This window comes from Onychomys torridus, chromosome 23 (genome assembly GCF_903995425.1).
Source record: "Onychomys torridus chromosome 23, mOncTor1.1, whole genome shotgun sequence".
Taxonomy (NCBI): Eukaryota; Metazoa; Chordata; class Mammalia; order Rodentia; family Cricetidae; genus Onychomys; species Onychomys torridus.
Window position 1 is genome coordinate 59,530,050 of NC_050465.1, and position 17,829 is coordinate 59,547,878.

A 17,829-nucleotide genomic window follows, 5' to 3' on the forward strand; every position below is an offset into this window, starting at 1 on the left:
ATTGCCAGCAGGGACCCAGTAGAGCCCGTGGTTGAATTAGATGCTGGCCTGAAGTACCTGTTCTTCCACGCTGGCCTACTGCAGGACCTGTGCTTGCTAAATTTCCTAACGTTGACTGGAAGGGAGGGGACATGTCTGGGAAAGACATGCCCAAGCCCCGGCAGTTCTTTGCTTCTCTATGTCTGAGAAAGCTGGCTGTGGCCTGTTCTACGGTTTAAGGCTGGCTAGTCTTGCATTCCCAGGTTGAGTCTTGTTGGTTTGGGCAAAGCAAGGGGTAGTAGCACAGCGCCATTTGCTTTTGGTACTTCTTAATGGTGGATCAGTCAAGAATATTAAATGATGCCGCAGGGCAGGGTCACCCTACCCCTGTCCCCCTCTGAGGGCTGCGGCCCCCACACCTGGAGTCCAGGCCCTACTAAGGCGCTCAGCTCTTGTCAGTGTCCCAAGCTGTAATGAGAAGAAAGGCAGACGCTGGCTGCTTGGAATGAGCAGCGGCTAAATTCAGCCGGGCTGGGCTCCGCCCCTCCGCCAGTTCCTATTCCACGGCTCTCCCTCCAGGGGCTGCGGCTCCCTGTGGTCTCAGCAGGCACCACCTTCCCAGCTAGCGCCTGCCTCTCGCTGGCCACCCCCACCTCCTCCTTCCCCCTCCTGGGCTCACTTCCCCTCCCCCAGGGCCGGCTCAGTGCCGGGCCTCGGCTGGGTCAGCGAGTGAGCGGGGCTGGGCAGGCTGAACGCCTGCTCCCTGGGGAGCTAAGGCCAGTGGGCAGTGGGCAGGGAGCAGGAGGGCCCGGTGCCAGGGCAGAGGCTTAAAGAAGGTGCAGGCCGGGGGTCCGTGTGCAAAGTCTCAGGGTGAGTTGGGGTGCAGCACTGCTGGGGGCTTGGGGTTGGGGAAACAGGAGGAGGGGCCAGGGGGCTGTGGCAGATTCATGTCTGTATTTGGCAGTCGGATAAGTGCCAGCTCAGCGAGGCTGGGCCCCTGGCCAGTTGGAGGGGAGAGCTTCAGGGCCCTGGGGACACCCTTCCCCCCAGGACAGATTCAGGGGTCCCCCTCCTCTTTCCCTAGGCTGAATCACCCTTTTCTATGGATGACTCTAACTCTGCTTTCCTATCCCCTGAGAATTTGGGGTTCATGCTGTAATGATGGGGCGGGCCAACAGGTGCCCCTGGGGAAGCTGAGAAGGGAGAGGGGGAAGGGCTGCCTGGCCACTGCCACCTCATTGGCCCTGGATAGAGGTCAGGATGGGGCTTGTCTGAGGTATGTGCTCTTTCTGCGCCAGGCCCAGCTCACCTAAGAAACCAGTGTCTTGATCCTGCTGTCGTGGGCTCCTAGAGATATCTATTACCTCCTTTGGAGCTTGTGACGGGTAGTTTGGAGGCCCACTTCATGCTAGTAACATGACTTAACTGCTTCAGTAGGACTCAGGATCGCCCCCAGACCAAGTAGTGGCCCTTCCACTGACCATATCTTTTGCTCTAGGCTGTTCTCTGTAGAACATCATCAGGCTCAGGGTTGGCAGCGCTTGACAGTGGAGGGATCAGGGAGAGGAAGTAGCTGGGCATGGTCACACAGCCAGTGAGCCTCACCAGAAGGTGAAGTCAGGGCTGGGCCTGCAGGAACTGCTTCATCTCTATTCTACTCCCAGCCAGCTCTCTCCATCTTTCCTCCCTGAAATCATCTATCTTTCCTCCAGGCGGGTCCGCATCCCCTTTCAGCAGCCCTATCACCTCTGATGAGGAGTACCTGAGCCCACCAGAGGAGTTCCCAGAGCCTGGGGAGACCTGGCCCCGAACCCCTACCATGAAGCTCAGTCCCAACCAGGATCGCGATTCCTCTGACTCCAAGGCACCCCCAACCTTCAAGGTCAGACCCCTGAGGCTGGTATCCAGGCTTCTGTGGACACCATTCCTCTGTGCCCCTTATTCTTGAGGCCGCTCTTAAGCATTGCACTTAATGGAACCTTGCCCCCCCCCCATTAACCCTTGTTACCCAGAGACAGCCACTGACTGGTGTGGAAGAGGCCTCCCTTTGTCCCAGGTCCCCCAGTTCTCAGCAGCCGGTGCTGTGCTCTGTCACCTCTGATGCTTTGGGATTCTCCTTCAGGTCTCACTCATGGACCAATCCGTAAGAGAAGGCCAAGATGTCATTATGAGCATCCGAGTGCAGGGGGAGCCCAAGCCTGTGGTCTCCTGGTGAGTAGCAAACCACAGATACCACCCACCAGTACCGCCCACTCCGCCCCCACCCCTCCACTTCCCATGCCAAGCCTAAGAGCTGGCTTTGGTAGAAGGGAACAGAGCTCTAGAGAACTTCCCTTGGGACCCCATCTCAGATAGAGCAGCACCACTCTGCATGCCTGCCCAGGGCTTCCTCTGTTGGAGAAGCATGGGACATTGAGTGACTTCATGTCCGCCCGCTTTGAATGAATGGCCAGGGCTCCTCTCGCCGTGTAGAAGGCTGCTCACCTCTATGCCGTCAGCTGATGCAGGGTGATTTTTAAAGCCAAGCCATTCTGTACCCGGCCTGTGGTAGACCCAGTCATCACAATCTGTTTCTGAGCTACCCAAGTCTGAGTTAAATGTGGTTCTCAGCTGCCATGGTTCTCAGCTGGAACATTACTCAGCATGTCATTGTCCCCGCCACCACGCTGCTTTTGGTTCTGTTTTTCATTTTTAATTATGTGGTCTCCAGTGTAGTAGTAGTAATAATAATAATAATTGTAAATATTATTATTATTATTATTATTATTATTATTACTATTTTAAGACTGAAAGTTCTTCAGTATCCCTTTGGGGTAATAGGAATCTATGTTTATGTTACAAATAAGTGGAACTATGATATGCGGTCATTTAAGAAATATTTAGAGGTGATGCAGGTTCTGAGATGGTAGAGATCCAGTTGGGTCTAAAAGTACTTGGAGAAGGTGGAGTTGGGGTAAGCCTAGCCTTGGATCCCAAGGTTGCATTCTCATCTGCCATACAGATTTGGGAAGCCAGTGAGGAGGCCTACAGCCAGTGGGGAGGCTCTACAGCCTCCCTCCTCCTGCTGCTGTGACTGTGGTAAGGACTTCAGGTTGTAGGACTGAGCTTTCATCTTGTTGACAGGCTGAGAAATCGTCAGCCGGTGCGCCCAGACCAGCGGCGCTTCGCAGAGGAGGCGGAGGGTGGGCTCTGCCGGTTGCGGATCCTGGCTGCTGAGCGGGGTGACGCTGGCTTCTACACTTGCAAGGCAGTCAACGAGTATGGCGCTCGGCAGTGTGAGGCCCGCCTGGAGGTCCGAGGTGAGAGGCACATAGACTCATGAAACGCCTGCCTGTCCTGGTCCTTACCCACCTGACAGCTCACATCCAACCTCAGTTACAGTATGTCATACTGGAAGGACCCCTAATCCACCTGCTTATATCATGGTTGGCTAAACTGAGGCCCAGAGAAAGGAAGAGACTTTGCCCAAGATCACACAGTAAATAATTCCATACCCAGCTGGCTCGCCGATTTGCCTTCCCCATGCTCCATCGTGACAATTCCCGATGGTAGTTAGAAGCCCTGCCTCCTGCAGCTGGCCATCCTCTTTCCGTCCTTCTAAGCTTTGTTCTGTGCAGGCCCATTCTTGCCTGGCCCTGTTGCCCTCCTCCTGTCCCCCGCTCGCCCTCCATACACATCTGATTGTTGTGCAGAAACTGTTGGGGTTGGGTAGCAGTGGGGAGTGGCTGGTGGCTGGACCCGTTCGAAGGGACCCTGAGGATATCACCGTCATGATGGAGGGACACCAGAGGTGCCAGGGTTATAAAGCCCTCAAGTATGGAGAGGGCTGGGCCCTCAGGGTTGGGGACATAAGGCGGGGCTCTCAGGCAGCTGGCAGAGAGGATCTATCCAGACTGACCTTGGAGGCTGCTGGGTCACCCTTCCAAAAGGTGGCCATCCACTTGACCATCCCTTCCATGTGACGTCACAGGATCTCCTCAGCCCCTTACTCCACCATGGCCCTTCCCTGCCCCTCACTGGGCACAGTTCCTTCAAGCCTGGCAAAGGCCAGCTCTGAGGGTTTCCCAAGACATTCGCAAGCCTCTGCTGGAGCCCAGACCTACAGTCCTACTTCCTCGGCCAGGCCTTGCCTGCCTCAATCTCCCCAGTTCCTCTGGCTATGGTTACCAACCTCTCCGAGCTCTAGATTCTTCAGGCCCATTTCCCGCCCTCTTTCTTCTCTGGGGTTGGGCTCTACCTCGCGTCTCTCGTGTTAACCTGTGTCATGGTGCTTCTTTCTCTTTGGGGTTCCATCCAGCATTCCGAAGGCTTTTGGGGTGCTCCTAATGGCTATGAACACCTCTCTCCCTGTTGCTCAGGGTCTCTGTCTGTCGAGGAACCCCAGGGACCAGGCTAGCCACTGGCCCTTTTACCCCAGCACTGATCTAGGAGCACTGAAAGTGGTAGTTTTAGGGGCAGCTCCATATCCAGAGGGGCCCTAGCTAGGCCTGAGTGCCTGTGTGCACGCCTGTGTGTGTGTGGACACGTGTGTGTGCACATGTGTGCGTGCGTGTGCCGCACTAACCTGCCGCTTGCTGACTGAGGTTTTTGTCTGTACACAGGCGAGTGAGCTCAGGGGGCCATCTGCGCTGCCCCCCCGCTACCCTCCGAGCCGCGCCCCTGTCTCAGGCACCTCTCGGACCTCGCTGTGTTTCACTGCCTCCTGCCCACAGACCCAGCCGGCTCTCCGGCCCGGACTTATCCCTGCCTCCCCCTCCTCCCTCCCTAGCCCATGAAGCACTCTGGGGTAGCCCATGGGCCCCAGTGGATCCATCCTCCCTAAGTGGGTATGGGGCTGTGCAGGCCAGGAGGCCCCCAGAAGGACTGAGTGCTGGGAAGGGACAACCATGAGGGATGCCAAGCTCCCCCAGTCTCCCTGAAGGGAGCATCAAGCGAGTGCATGTGCTATGCTGCTACAGGCCACTGTCTGTCTGTCTGTTTGTCTGTCTGTGTGTCTGTGACAGTCAGGGAAGGATGCCCCTGAGCTGAGTTGGAATAAGACAGAATTAGATGACAGAACATGGCATCCATGGGATGGAGGGGCCCAGAGGGGCAGGTGTCGTGGCTAGGAGGTTCACCGGGAAAGGGCAGGGCACTGACCATTTCAGAAAAGGGTTTTAAATGGCACAACACTTTCTAGTCCACAAGAGACCAAAGGCCAGAGGTCTGGGGCAAAGCCCTGGCTGCTGGCAAGCTTAGGGTCCAGTGGGGCACTCTCCTTCACAGCCACGTCCGACATGCTCTGTCTGCGAATGAGAGAGCTAGCCAGGCTGAGCACAGGAGCAGGGTCACTGTGGAGGTGGAGCCTTGGAGGTACTATTTTGTAGCTCAAATAAAGTCCAGTTTGTACCCAGCTAGTGTGCTGTGTTTTCTTTGCCGCCGCCGCCGCCGTCCTTTTGGGTCCCCTCTCCCAATGTCCTTTCACCTCTCATCACCTTCTCCCTCCCAGGGGCCAACATGGGGTCCCATCCCAGGGCCAGGTCTAGGGGCTCCTTGCTGTCTTGCCTGGGGCGGATGGGCTTTCCCAGTCTCCAGAGGAACCAAATGCATCTCTCTCTCTGTATCTGTCTGTCTCTCTGTGTGTGCGTGTGTGTGTCTGTCTCCCTTGCCCCGTGTGTCTCTCTGCTCTGTCTGTGCCCCCCCTGTGGCTGCCTTCCCCTCAGCACACCCTGAAAGCCGGTCCCTGGCCGTGCTGGCCCCCCTGCAGGACGTGGACGTGGGGGCCGGGGAGATGGCGCTGTTTGAGTGCCTGGTGGCAGGTCCAGCTGACGTGGAGGTGGACTGGCTGTGCCGCGGCCGCCTGCTGCAGCCTGCGCTGCTCAAATGTAAGATGCATTTTGACGGCCGCAAGTGCAAGCTGCTGCTCACCTCTGTGCATGAGGACGACAGTGGGGTCTACACTTGTAAGCTGAGCACAGCCAAAGGTACCTACTCACTCAGGTGCTAGGGCTGCTCCGGTGCCCAGAGCCGGGGGGGCGGGGACTAAAAATGGGGTGCAGAACAGATGCCCAGGAAGAGGAATTCTAACCATGGGGTGGGGCAGGAGATAGCATGGGCCTCTGGCCTACAAACAATGAGCACTTAGATCAGTGGTTCTCAACCTTCCTAATGCAGTGACGCTTTAATACAGCTCCTCACGTTGTGGTGACCCCCGACCATACAATCATACAATTAATTATTTTCATTGCTACTTCATAACTGTAACCCCCATCCCCAGAGCTGAGGACTGAACCCAGGGCCTTGCACTTGCTAGGCAAGCGCTCTACCACTGAACTAAATCCCCAACCCCAATAACTGTAATTTTGCTACTGTTATGAATCATCATATAAATGTCTGACATGCAGGATATCTGATATGCGACCCCTGTGAAAGGGTCATTTGATGGTGGGTGTCATGACCCACAAGTTGAGAACCACTGACTTAGAGCTCTCTCTGGCACGGACAGTGATGCTCTTCCCAGGTAGAGCAAGTCCACTGAGATACAGCAAACAAGCCTGACTTGGGTAGCTCTGTTCTTGCCCTGCCCATTGCCAAGCACATGTCTTTGGACAAGTCCCTTCCTCTGTATGAGCTTTCTTCCATCCATCTGTGAAAGGGGATGGTGCTAATACCTACCAGGCAGGGGGACTGGTGGGATTAGGGAGCTAACCCTTGCAGAGAACAAAGCCCAGTGCCTGTCAAAGGGTGGAGACTCATGGATGCCAGCTATTGTTCCTATCAATGGCATCTCTGTCCTGGTCCTGTTCTCTGAGAAGAGGAGAGATAAGGGCATCTGCCTCTGGGGCAGGAGGTGTAGAGTGGGACCAAGAGGCACTGCTCTGGGTGTATGACAGGTGGGACTGCATGGGCATGAACCAGACACAGACAAGTCTGGGCAGGGGGTTTCTCTTCAAGAACCTTCTCAGAATCAAGCTATGTTTCATCAGAGGAAGTTAAGAGCTTCAGCAGGTCCTGTGTACCTACAGTGTCCCCAGCCCACACTGGGAGGCTGCTACCCATCCTTGTTGACCCCCTGCCTCCAAAGAAGGCCTGGTCTACGAATCTTTGCCCACGGCCTCGGCCCTCATGCTCAGGGCCTTCACAGGGCTCAGTTCAGGCTCTTAAGGCTGGAATGGACCTGGGAGATGAGGTATCTGGGCTGCCACAGCCTTCTTTGACTTAGTGCTGCCCACTTCCTCACAGATGAGCTGACCTGCAGTGCCCGGCTGACGGTCCGGCCGTCGCTGGCACCTCTGTTCACCCGGTTGCTGGAAGACGTAGAGGTGCTGGAAGGCCGCGCTGCCCGCTTGGATTGCAAGATCAGCGGTACCCCGCCTCCCTCTGTTACCTGGACTCATTTTGGTATGGTTCCCCACTCTGAATTTGTTGAGAAAACGTCAAGGGCTAAGATAGGGTGTACCTAGAGGACAGCCCTTCCTTCTGCTCTAGCAGCTTCGTGTCTCTGTCCTCCTGCCCCCAGGCCACCCTGTGAATGAGAGTGAGAACTTGCGGCTGCAGCAGGATGGGGGTCTACACTCACTGCACATCGCCCGGGTGGGAAGTGAGGATGAGGGGCTCTATGAAGTCAGTGCCACCAACACTCACGGCCAGGCCCACTGCTCTGCCCAGCTGTATGTGGAGGAGCCTCGGACAGCCGCCTCTGGCCCCAGGTACCACGGAGGACTCCAGGTGCTGCCTGTAGTGCCTCTGAGGGACCCTTACCCCGAGCCAGCAGGGCGTAGCTGGGCACATCTGGGCAGCCATGTGGTTCTTACAGCTCGAAGCTGGAGAAGATGCCGTCCATCCCCGAGGAGCCGGAGCATGGAGATCTGGAGAGGCTGTCTATTCCCGACTTCCTGCGACCACTGCAAGATCTGGAAGTGGGGCTAGCTAAAGAGGCTATGCTGGAGTGCCAAGTGACCGGCCTGCCCTATCCCACCATCAGCTGGTTCCACAATGGCCACCGAATCCAAAGCAGTGATGATCGCCGCATGACACAGTGTATGTGACTGGGAAGGGACCCAGCGACCTCTTGGCTTTTTGGATCCTCCCCTAGGAACCTCGCAGGGTCTTCTCTTCATAATTGGGTTAGAGATGGGAGGGGCCGAGGAACAGAACCTGTAGGGGCTCTGAGGGCACTCTGTCCTTTCTTGAGCCCACAATAGTGCCACCTGCCAAATCACCCCGAGTGACTCCGTTAGCACTCCCTGGGCACTTGCAGTCTGCTGCTGAGGAGCCTGGGGACTGCAAGCAGGTTACAGGACCCACAGTGCCTTTCTTCCCTCATTTGCCACGGAGCTGTGATGACAATGAAATTGGTAATATATATCACCCACCAAAGCAGGGCCTGGTAGACAGCAAGCGGTCAGCAGATGACAAATCTTAGGACGGGTTTTGTGACCGCTACTCTCTCTGTTGGTAAAACCGCGCTGCCTGTGTGCCTGAGAAGTCTCAGTGGCAGGGCTGGCACGCACAGGGTCTTGCTGAAGGGAAGCAGATCCAGGGTTGCTGACAGATAGTAAGTGAGAAAGAGGAAGCCAGGGGATGCGAAGAACAGGCTGCTTGGGTGGGAGTCCTCTTGCCTGGTTATTTCCCCAAAGGAACACTCGTGTTCTATTGTTGAAGCAACATGAATCTCCTGTGAGGTCCTCCTGCCTCTGCCCGTGACGGGTTTCTTCTGCAGCTGCATCTTCTAGCCCCTTGGCGTGTGCTTTCTATGTGGTGCACCCCAAGTTCTGAAGCCCTGATAGGAACACTCACTTTGCCACAGGCCTGTGAGGCAGGTACTCTTTTTTTTTTTTTTTTTAATTTGGTTTTCCCGAGACAGGGTTTCTCTGTGTAGCTTTGTGCCTTTCCTGGAACTCACTTTGGAGACCAGGCTGGCCTTGAACTCACAGAGATCCACCTGCCTCTGCCTCTCGAGAGGCAGGTACTCTTATACCTGTTTACAGATGGGGACACTGAGGCTTAGAGAGGTGCAGACATTTCCTCAAAGGTAAGCAAGGACTTCCTGACCCAAGCCCGTCTCTCTAAAAGCTCCTGACTGGGGATGCAGCTCAGTTGGTAAAGGGTTTGCCAGCTCCAAGCCCTGGCTGTGACCTCTCCTACTGGGTAAACTGGGTACGATGGCATGCACCTGTAATGCCAGCATTGGGGAGGCAGAGGTAGGAGAACCAGAAGGCCAAGGTCGTTCTCAGCTGCATAGTGATTTCTAGGCTAGTCTGGATTGCATGAAACCCTGTCAAAGAAGAGGGAATATGGGGGAGAGGGGAAAAAGAAAGGAGAGAGAGAAATAAGACTGTTTTTAGTCACTAACAGTCCATTCTCCCAACTCCACCCGTATTTCATCTCTGGTGCCATCACAGTAGCCCTGACCCTTGCTCCCTCTTTAGCTGTCATTGTTCAGTCACAGGCTTTCCTGTGTCCCCACTTCTTTTGAGGCCCTGGTAGGTGTCTGTCTCAGGATCTGAGCTGACGTCTGTGCTGTGCCTGTATCTGGGCCCACTGGCAGCCTTCGGCTTTTCTTCCCTTATAAATAGTGTAGGCAGAGATAAGTGAACAGGTGGCCATTCAAAGTGAGATAATGCTAAAGGGAGACAGGGCTGTTTGGGGACATCCCTGGTGGGGAGGAGAACAGAACAGGCCGCCCCTTCTTCATGTCCTGCCAGGGACAGCCTCCTTATCGTTGACGGAGCAGAGTGCAAGAAAAGAGCTTTGGGATGAAATGGATCTTAAGGTGGAACCACTGCTTCCTCATTCATTAGCTGTGTAACTTGGACAAGCCAATTAATGACTCTGACCTCATTGGTAAATGGGGATAATTCTGTAGAGTTGTTGAGAGGATTAGGGTTGAGAAAAGCATGTCAAGTACCTGGCGTAGGATGAACGCAGAGCAGGCAACTCTTAACATAATTTATATTATGGCACATATTTGGTACTTACTGCATGCAAAGCATTGAGTCCTGGGTGGAACCAGCAGAGCTGGACAGGAGCCGTCACTCACGGAAGTGATAAGAAGAAATCTCCAAAATCATTGGGACCTGGTACCCAGCAATGAGCTTCACGAGGGCTGGGGACCCAGGGAGGGCATCAGGGTACTGAAAGAAAGTACCATGAGGCCATGGCAGGCTAGGCTTCATGGGCAGGTGTCTGAACTGTGTCTTTAAGGAGAAGGAAGCTGTAGGTAAGAGTTGAGAACATTCTGAATGGGAGGAATTCAGTGAACCAAGACTCAGAGGTGGAAAGCATTGGCCTCTTCAGGGACCCGATCATCTATGAGAGCTGGGAAGAAATAGCCAGATGGGGAGGGGAGGGCATTGGGGTCACTGGGTTTGGCTGGTCTCCAGTGGACTTTCCTCGGGCTCTGCCGGAGATGAGGCACAGGCAGGGTCCACTGGGGTGAGAAGAGCGTGGGGAAGGACCTACTCACAAAACTTTGTCAGAACTTTGACTTGGAAGCTTCAACCCCTTGGAGGTGCAGGAGTGAGGGGCCTGCCACAGGGTTAGGGACACACAGACAAAGACAAACCTTGTGTGAGAAGAAGATGCCAAGTGACGAGGCTTGACATGCTCAAGAGGAACAAGGACCAGCTTTGGCTGCAGGAAGCACACGTCTCTTGGCAGCTGCCCTGTTCTTTCCCCTTCCCCTCTTCCTGCAGTAGGTAGTGTTCATGTGGCCAGGCTTGAGGCTACATGAGCCAAGCCCACAAAGTATTCTCCTGATCAGCCATGTGTCACTGTCCCTCCCCGACAGACAGGGATATACATCGCCTGGTGTTCCCCGCTGTGGGGCCTCAGCATGCCGGTGTCTATAAGAGTGTCATTGCCAACAAGTTGGGCAAAGCTGCCTGCTACGCCCATCTCTATGTCACAGGTGAGGCCAACATCCTCTCTAGCCTATGGCACCACCCAAGGGCTAGGCCGGAGGTGGGGGGGAGGGGGCGGCTCTACACCAGCTCCCTCTCCACTCCTGAGGGAGTTAGCTGGTGGTGCCCTGTGCTGTGGCTGAGCCTCAGCCCCAGCTTCCTGCCTAAGGGTAGCTGATCCTGCAGAGCCCTTAGGCTCGGAAGCGCCCCCACACCTCCCACTTGTGGCTTTCAGACGTGGTTCCGGGCCCTCCAGATGGTGCTCCACAGGTAGCGGCAGTGACAGGAAGGATGGTCACGCTCACATGGAACCCACCCAGGAGTCTGGACATGGCTATTGGTGGGTCAGGGCCACATGGGGCAGAGGGTAGGGATGGGGCATGGACAGACCAGGCTCGGGCAGGGGCTCTAAAAGGTCCAGGTTTTTGAGCAATAGGATGGGGGAGTGGGTAGTGTGTGAGAAGCGGGACCAGGAACGTCCGTCTCTGTTGTTTCTGCTCTAGACCCAGATTCTCTGACATACACTGTGCAGCACCAGGTGCTGGGCTCAGACCAGTGGACGGCACTGGTCACAGGCCTGCGGGAGCCCGAGTGGGCGGCTGCAGGGTTGAAGAAGGGACTCCGGCACATCTTCCGGGTCCTCAGCACCAGCGGCAAGAGTAGCAGCAAGCCCTCAGCACCTTCAGAGCCCGTGCAGCTGATAGAGCATGGTGAGCCCGATGCCTGATGCCGTGGGGATGGGGGAGGAGGAGTCAGTGACACAGGCTTAAAGGCTGGCTGCTCTCGACTTGGTGACTATGGCGTGAATGGTGTTGCTCGGCAGGATCCATCAATGGCAGCAGCGGTGTGGGTTCAAAGCTAAAGACTGGTGTTATCGGTCCTTCCTTCCTTCCTTAGCTGCTTCCTGGCTATGTTCCACCTCTTGGAGCCTCAACTTCTCCATCTGTAAAACTGGAACTTTAGTGGGGGTGGGGGTGAAGGTGCAGAGGGTGCTGTGGCCCCAATGCCAGCCCAGCACAAAGCCTGTGTTCTCCTTCATCCCCCCCCCACACACACACAGGTCCACCCCTGGAAGAGGCCCCGGCCGTGCTGGATAAACCAGACGCTGTGTATGTAGTAGAGGGCCAGCCGGCTTCCGTCACTGTCACCTTTAACCATGTGGAGGCCCAGGTTGTCTGGAGGAGGTAGGAGACCTTACTCACCACCCCCTACCTGTGATAGTCCCAGCCCCAAGCCCGCTTGGCAAGGTCACCCATCATACCTTCCTTAGCTGCCGAGGAGCCCTCCTGGAGGCACGCGCAGGTGTGTATGAACTGAAGCAACCTGATGATGACCAGTATTGTCTTCGGATCTGCCGTGTGAGCCGCCGAGACCTGGGGCCCCTTACCTGCACTGCCCGAAACCGCCATGGCACCAAGACCTGCTCGGTCACCTTGGAGCTGGCAGGTGGGTGACAACGTCTTAATGATTCCTCCCTCTCAGGCACGCTGCCATGGCTGGAGATTCAATTCCACCTCCTCCCTCTCATTCCTGTCCTAGTAATAATACCAGCATTAGTGATGATAAGAGTAATAATACTAATATTTATTGAGCATGCATGGTGACATGTTCTATAATAACTACACTCAGGGAGCTGAGACAGGAAGATTATGAGTTTGAGGCCACCTGGGCCATGAGTGAGGGAGGTCTAGTCTAAAAAAAAAAAGCCTGGACTGTAGCTCACCATAGAGTACTTGCTTAGCACAAAGCTTTAGGTTGGATCCATAGGCGCTGACACACACTCACACACATATACACACCTATACACACACAATGTTATACATAATGTTACATGTGGTATTTAACGTCTCCTATGTGCTGGGATCACTGTGAAGAACTTCACCTACCCTATTTAACGCATTAACCTTGTGAGATGGGGTTAGCTGTCCTTCCCGTTCTGCAAATGAGGACTCGGGGTCAAAGTGTCAGGTGACCCGGCCCAAGGTCACAGAGTCTGATAAGTACAGGAGCTGGGTTCAAGTTCCCACGTCAGCCTGCAAAGCTGTGAGTACTGTTAGCGTGTGGGCTAAAGACGGTATGGAAACTGTGTCTGGACTAAAGTGGTGGTGGTGGTGGGGGAGTTGATTAAAAAGCAAACTTCCTCAAGCACAGTCCTCAAGCTCTGCGGCCCCTGGCTGCACGTCAGCACTACCAGTTTGACACGTCACTATCACCTTTCACCATGTGGAGGCCGAGAACCAAAGTCTCTTTCTGTAACGTCTCCTCTAAAGTCAGAGCTTCTGGAGCTGCGGTGTCCATTAAGTAGCCATTGTTGTGTGTGTGTGTGTTTTGCTTTGTTAGTTAACTCCAGGATCTGTAAGTGTCACTGAAAACCTCAGCTCCGCCTGAACTGAATGGTCTCACCTGCTGAGTGGATCCAGTCCCAGCCAAAAACAAAGAAAGTGACCTTTTAGTTAGCACAGACAATCTATGAGCAAATGGACATTTTCTGCCAGGGTGGCAGGACAGGGTGGGGGTGGAGGGGGTGGAGGGGGTGGAGGGGGTGGAGGGGAGGCCAGGTGGTGGTAGCGCACACCTTTAATCCCAGCACTCAGAGGCAGGTGGATCTCCGTGAGTTCGAGGCCAGCCTGACCTACAAAGCGAGTTCCAGGACAGCTGTTACCCAGAGAAACCCTGTCTTGAAAGACAAAAACAAAATCATTGAAGTTCACTTAAAAACCTCCAGAGTTTTGACCTTGGTAGATGCCTCCTCCCTCAGCAGACCGGGGACCAAGCTCCTAGAGGGAAGACAGCTGTGGAGTGGGTACAAGCAGCCACCGGGGATGTGAGGAGGAGGTGGGGCTCTCCTGACCCCCTGTTGATAGGGTTTCCATTTCTGGAGTTTTGCTCTTGCCCAGCTCCCACCCTGCACTTCCCACTCAGTCACCCCTCTGTCCCCAGATCACAATGTCTGCTGAGCTTGTCGCCCTTCCCAGGTGTAGTCAAAGTTGGGACTTGGAGAGGTCTGGGAGCCCTGAATCCTAGCTTGACATGGATGGTGATTGAGGAAGACTATCTTAACCTGATAGTCATACCAGATACTCCATTCTGCTTGGCCCTGCTTCGCCATCTTCAGGAAGGATAGATAGAAAGGCAGTCCCCTTCTCTTTATGTCTGCCACATAATAGCCTCTTTCCCAGACCCAGAATGGCCTCTCCTGTTGTCCATATAAAGCCTGGAGGTCCCTGGGGTGGTGGCAGTCTATACCCAGCTGCTCTATTTTTTTTTCCCTTGGGGCTTGATTTCTCTTACTCTTCTTAAAGTTGGGGTCCTGAAGATGTGCTCGGAACACAGGGCCTGGAATCCACAGTCTTTACAAGGCACACTGCGAAGTGTGTTTAATTCTACCATGAGAATGAGAGGCTGCTTAATGTGGCCATGTGGTTTGTGGGAGAAGGAAGCCAAGAGTTCACTCCTAGACTATCCGGTGAATACCTGGGCAGGGCATTTTGTTCAGCTTGCCCTCTCCCAGAAGGTAGAAGGCTTCCTAGACGTTTAAATGAGAGAGGAGCTTCCAGACAGAGGCGGCATCCTTCAGGAGCTGAAGCTTCACAGCCCCAGTCTCCTGCAGGGGCCAAGTAGAGGCAGTCAGAGGCCACCAGGTGGGGTGTTGAGAAGTGCAGTCACCCACAGGGGGCAGCTCTGAGCCACACTGCACCAGCCTCCTGGTTACTGCAGGGAAGGAAGGGCTGGATAGCCAGACAAGAGAAAGGGGAAATCCAGATTTCTTTTGTGTGTGAAAATGTCCTGATTTCAATGCCATCAGATGAATCGTAAGGGTCCCACAAAGCAACCTGTACCAGCGACAGTGTTTCTGAGCCTTGGAAAGCACCTTGGTTAGGATTTGCAGGAAGAGCCAAGTCAGGAACTCCAGTGTCCTCAGGCATGGTGTGGGTGGGGGATTGTGGGAGGGTCTGGGTAGCCAGGGCCTGGTTTTCTCTCCATCCAGTTGCTGATAGCGACAGGGGCTGAGGAGGCAGGCCCCTGTGGTGATGGTAGCTGGTCCTCTTGTGTTTGTCACAGAGGCCCCTCGGTTTGAGTCTATCATGGAAGACGTGGAGGTGGGGCCTGGAGAAACCGCCCGCTTTGCTGTGGTAGTTGAGGGGAAACCACTGCCAGACATCATGTGGTACAAGGTGAGAGGGTGATGTAGGCTGAAGCAGCTGGCAGGGAGCCGTGGGGTTTGTGCAGTTCTGGGAGGCTTTAGAAGAGAAGTGTCTGGGCAAAAGTGTGGTTAGGAGGAAGAGGTGGGGCTCAGGGGACTAACCCAGGGGTTAGAAGCTTTTTTTTTTTTTTTTTTATTTTTTTTTATTTTGGTTTTCGTTTTTCTGAGACAAGGTTTCTCTGTGTGGCCCTGGTTGTACTCGAACTTGCTCTGTAGGCCAGGCTGGCCTCGAACTCAGAGATCTGCCTGCCTCTGCTTCCTGAGTGCTGGGATTAAAGGTGTGCGCCACCACTGCCTGGCACTGGTTGGGGGTTATTAACAAGAGATAAGGGAGAAGCTGGTTCTGGTCCCAGGAAGTGAACCGAGAATGGGGCTTGACAGGCAGGCCCCCGGCCATCGGGTCCAAATGAAGGAAGCTGTCTGGTGTAGAGGAAAAAGTTACACCCAGACGGCAGTGAGGTCAGACCTAGGCTGCAGGTGACACCCACTTCTGCAGGATGAGGTGCTGCTGGCCGAGAGCAATCACGTGAGCTTCGTGTATGAGGAGAACGAGTGTTCGCTGGTGGTGCTCAGCGCAGGAACCGAGGATGGAGGCGTCTATACCTGCACAGCCCGGAACCTGGCAGGCGAAGTCTCCTGCAAGGCAGAGCTGTCTGTGCATTCAGGTGGGTTAGTCTTTGGGGGAGAAGTTCGGGGCAGGCAGTACCCTGCCCTTCATTTCTTACCACCACAGCCCCGAGCCCCAGCACCTGCCTGAGTGCCAGCATTCTGCCCTTTGTCTTTGGAATCTGCCCCACGTTCCCTGTCTCTACCCTTGTCTCTATGTGCCCCCTTCCCAACACGGGAACATCTGTCTCCTCCCCAGCTCAGACAACTATGGAGGTCGAGGGGGTTGGAGAGGATGAGGAGCCCCGAGGAAGAAGACTTAGCGACTACTATGACATCCACCAAGAGATTGGCAGGTATGGGGCAAGGAAGAGCTGGCATCGAGGACCGAAGGAGGCTGCTGAGTCTGAGGGCCAGGGAAGATGGAGGGTCGGCACTGTAGTGATAGCAGTGTCTTGTCACCCCGTGCCATCCAGGGGTGCCTTCTCCTACCTGCGGCGAGTGGTGGAACGGAGCTCCGGCCTGGAATTCGCAGCCAAGTTCATCCCTAGCCAGGCCAAGCCCAAGGCATCGGCAAGACGTGAAGCCCGGTTGCTGGCCCGACTCCAGCATGACTGTGTGCTCTACTTCCACGAAGCCTTCGAGAGGCGCCGGGGACTTGTCATCGTCACCGAGCTGTATCCTAGGACAAGATGGGGATGAAAGGCTGTCCTTCGTAAAGGCAGATTGGGAACATGTTTGGCCCTTTGCAAAGTGGTCCTTTGAGCTAGGCTGTAACCGGGGTGGGATCTAGCTCATCTAGCATGCTCGAAGCCCTGCACTGCATAAAGGTGGGTGTTGAGGCTCACACCTGTGACCCCAGGACTGGGGAGGTAGAGCAGAAGTTTATGGTCACTTGTGTCTACATAGTCCAGGCTACATCAGACCCTAAAAAACAGTGGATCCGTTGACAGTTGGGGTGAACGATGAATCTGGGAACATCTGTGAAAATCATTTCTAGATCTTTTGTTTAAAAAAACTAAACAAAACCAACAAGAAAAACTTAAGTTCGTGCCAGGCATGGAGGTGTATGCCTTTAATTCAGGCTGTCAAGAGAGAGAGACAAGTGGATCTCTTTGAGTTCCAGGGCAGCCTAGTCTACAAAAAGAGTTCCAGAACAGGTAGGGCTACATAATGAGACCTTGTCTCAAAAAAAAAAAAAAAAAAAAAAAAAAAAAAAAAAAAAGCATTAAGTGTTAAGTTCACATAGTATTTAGTATATGCCTGGCAATGCTGCATGGATTTTACACTTAGCATATACTCAGTCCTCATGGATATCTACTCAGTAGAATTTCATCCTTATTTTCTGGCTAATGAGAGAGGCATAAAGAGGTTCAACAGTGTATTCTAAGGTCCTACAGCTAGCAAAGACCATATGTTTTATCACAGGGTCCAATGTATCTACACGTCTGACAGGACCCTGCTTCAGGTGAGAACCGACACCTCGTTTACTTACAATGACTGTTTTCATAACGCCACACCTTTCTCTCAATGTGCTAAACAAAGGCACATTGAACTAGCGATGCTGGCGGTTGACCCTCCTGGAGCAGGGAGACTGTGACCTGAACAGCAGCCTCTCAGTGTGCATTGTTCAAGTCCAGACCTCAGCAAAATGACAAATAATTTCATTACACGGACCTCTGGGTTACTCTCAAATACAGTTGAGGAGTTTCATCTCTAGTCAACAAGATTTTATTGTAATGTGAACCCTATAAAATGTTCCATAGGCCAGGAGAGGAATGGTCACCTTCGTTTCATTCAGGGAAGAAACCTATGCTCAGAAAGGATAAGGGAGTTGCCTGGGAGTCCAAGTTCAAACAGGTCTCCCATGTGTATAACCTGATGCCAGGAAAGGGGAACATAGTGTCTGGACCTGTCTGTGTCAAATATGCTTTGTGGGGAAGGAGGGCCCTGGGCTGTTCTGAGGCCGAGCCGACCAGTTAGTAGTCAGTGCTTGGCGCTTCTCCTTGACCTATGACGCAGTTGTACAGAAGAGCTTCTAGAGCGCATGGCCAGGAAGCCCACCGTGTGTGAGTCTGAGGTGAGGGCAGTGGGTGGCGGGGCCAGCTCGCACACCACCTTTCACCTATGTGAACTTTAAGAGTGATGGGTGGGTCC

The 17,829-nt window shown here is 54.2% G+C and overlaps 1 protein-coding gene across 8 annotated transcripts in view; it reads left to right on the forward strand.

The window, feature by feature from the left end:
* The window catches only part of Speg (striated muscle enriched protein kinase), a 51,112-nt gene that overhangs the window by 18,118 nt on the left and 15,165 nt on the right, over positions 1–17,829 (forward strand). For 4 of the 8 annotated variants that reach the window (XM_036173056.1, XM_036173054.1, XM_036173055.1 and 1 more), the window contains 17 exons: positions 1,692–1,861; positions 2,102–2,190; positions 3,103–3,278; positions 5,682–5,942; positions 7,201–7,359; positions 7,478–7,667; positions 7,775–7,998; positions 10,751–10,870; positions 11,098–11,202; positions 11,366–11,572; positions 11,923–12,046; positions 12,133–12,308; positions 14,925–15,037; positions 15,563–15,731; positions 15,932–16,028; positions 16,149–16,349; positions 17,695–17,752. In XM_036173056.1, coding sequence (XP_036028949.1) covers positions 1,692–1,861; positions 2,102–2,190; positions 3,103–3,278; positions 5,682–5,942; positions 7,201–7,359; positions 7,478–7,667; positions 7,775–7,998; positions 10,751–10,870; positions 11,098–11,202; positions 11,366–11,572; positions 11,923–12,046; positions 12,133–12,308; positions 14,925–15,037; positions 15,563–15,731; positions 15,932–16,028; positions 16,149–16,349; positions 17,695–17,752 — 2,639 coding nt within the window. Of the gene's footprint in view, positions 1–210; positions 850–1,691; positions 1,862–2,101; positions 2,191–3,102; positions 3,279–4,580; positions 5,373–5,681; positions 5,943–7,200; positions 7,360–7,477; positions 7,668–7,774; positions 7,999–10,750; positions 10,871–11,097; positions 11,203–11,365; positions 11,573–11,922; positions 12,047–12,132; positions 12,309–14,924; positions 15,038–15,562; positions 15,732–15,931; positions 16,029–16,148; positions 16,350–17,694; positions 17,753–17,829 lie in introns of those variants that run through there. The other 4 variants (XM_036173059.1, XM_036173060.1, XM_036173062.1 and 1 more) reach the window with 4 other exon arrangements.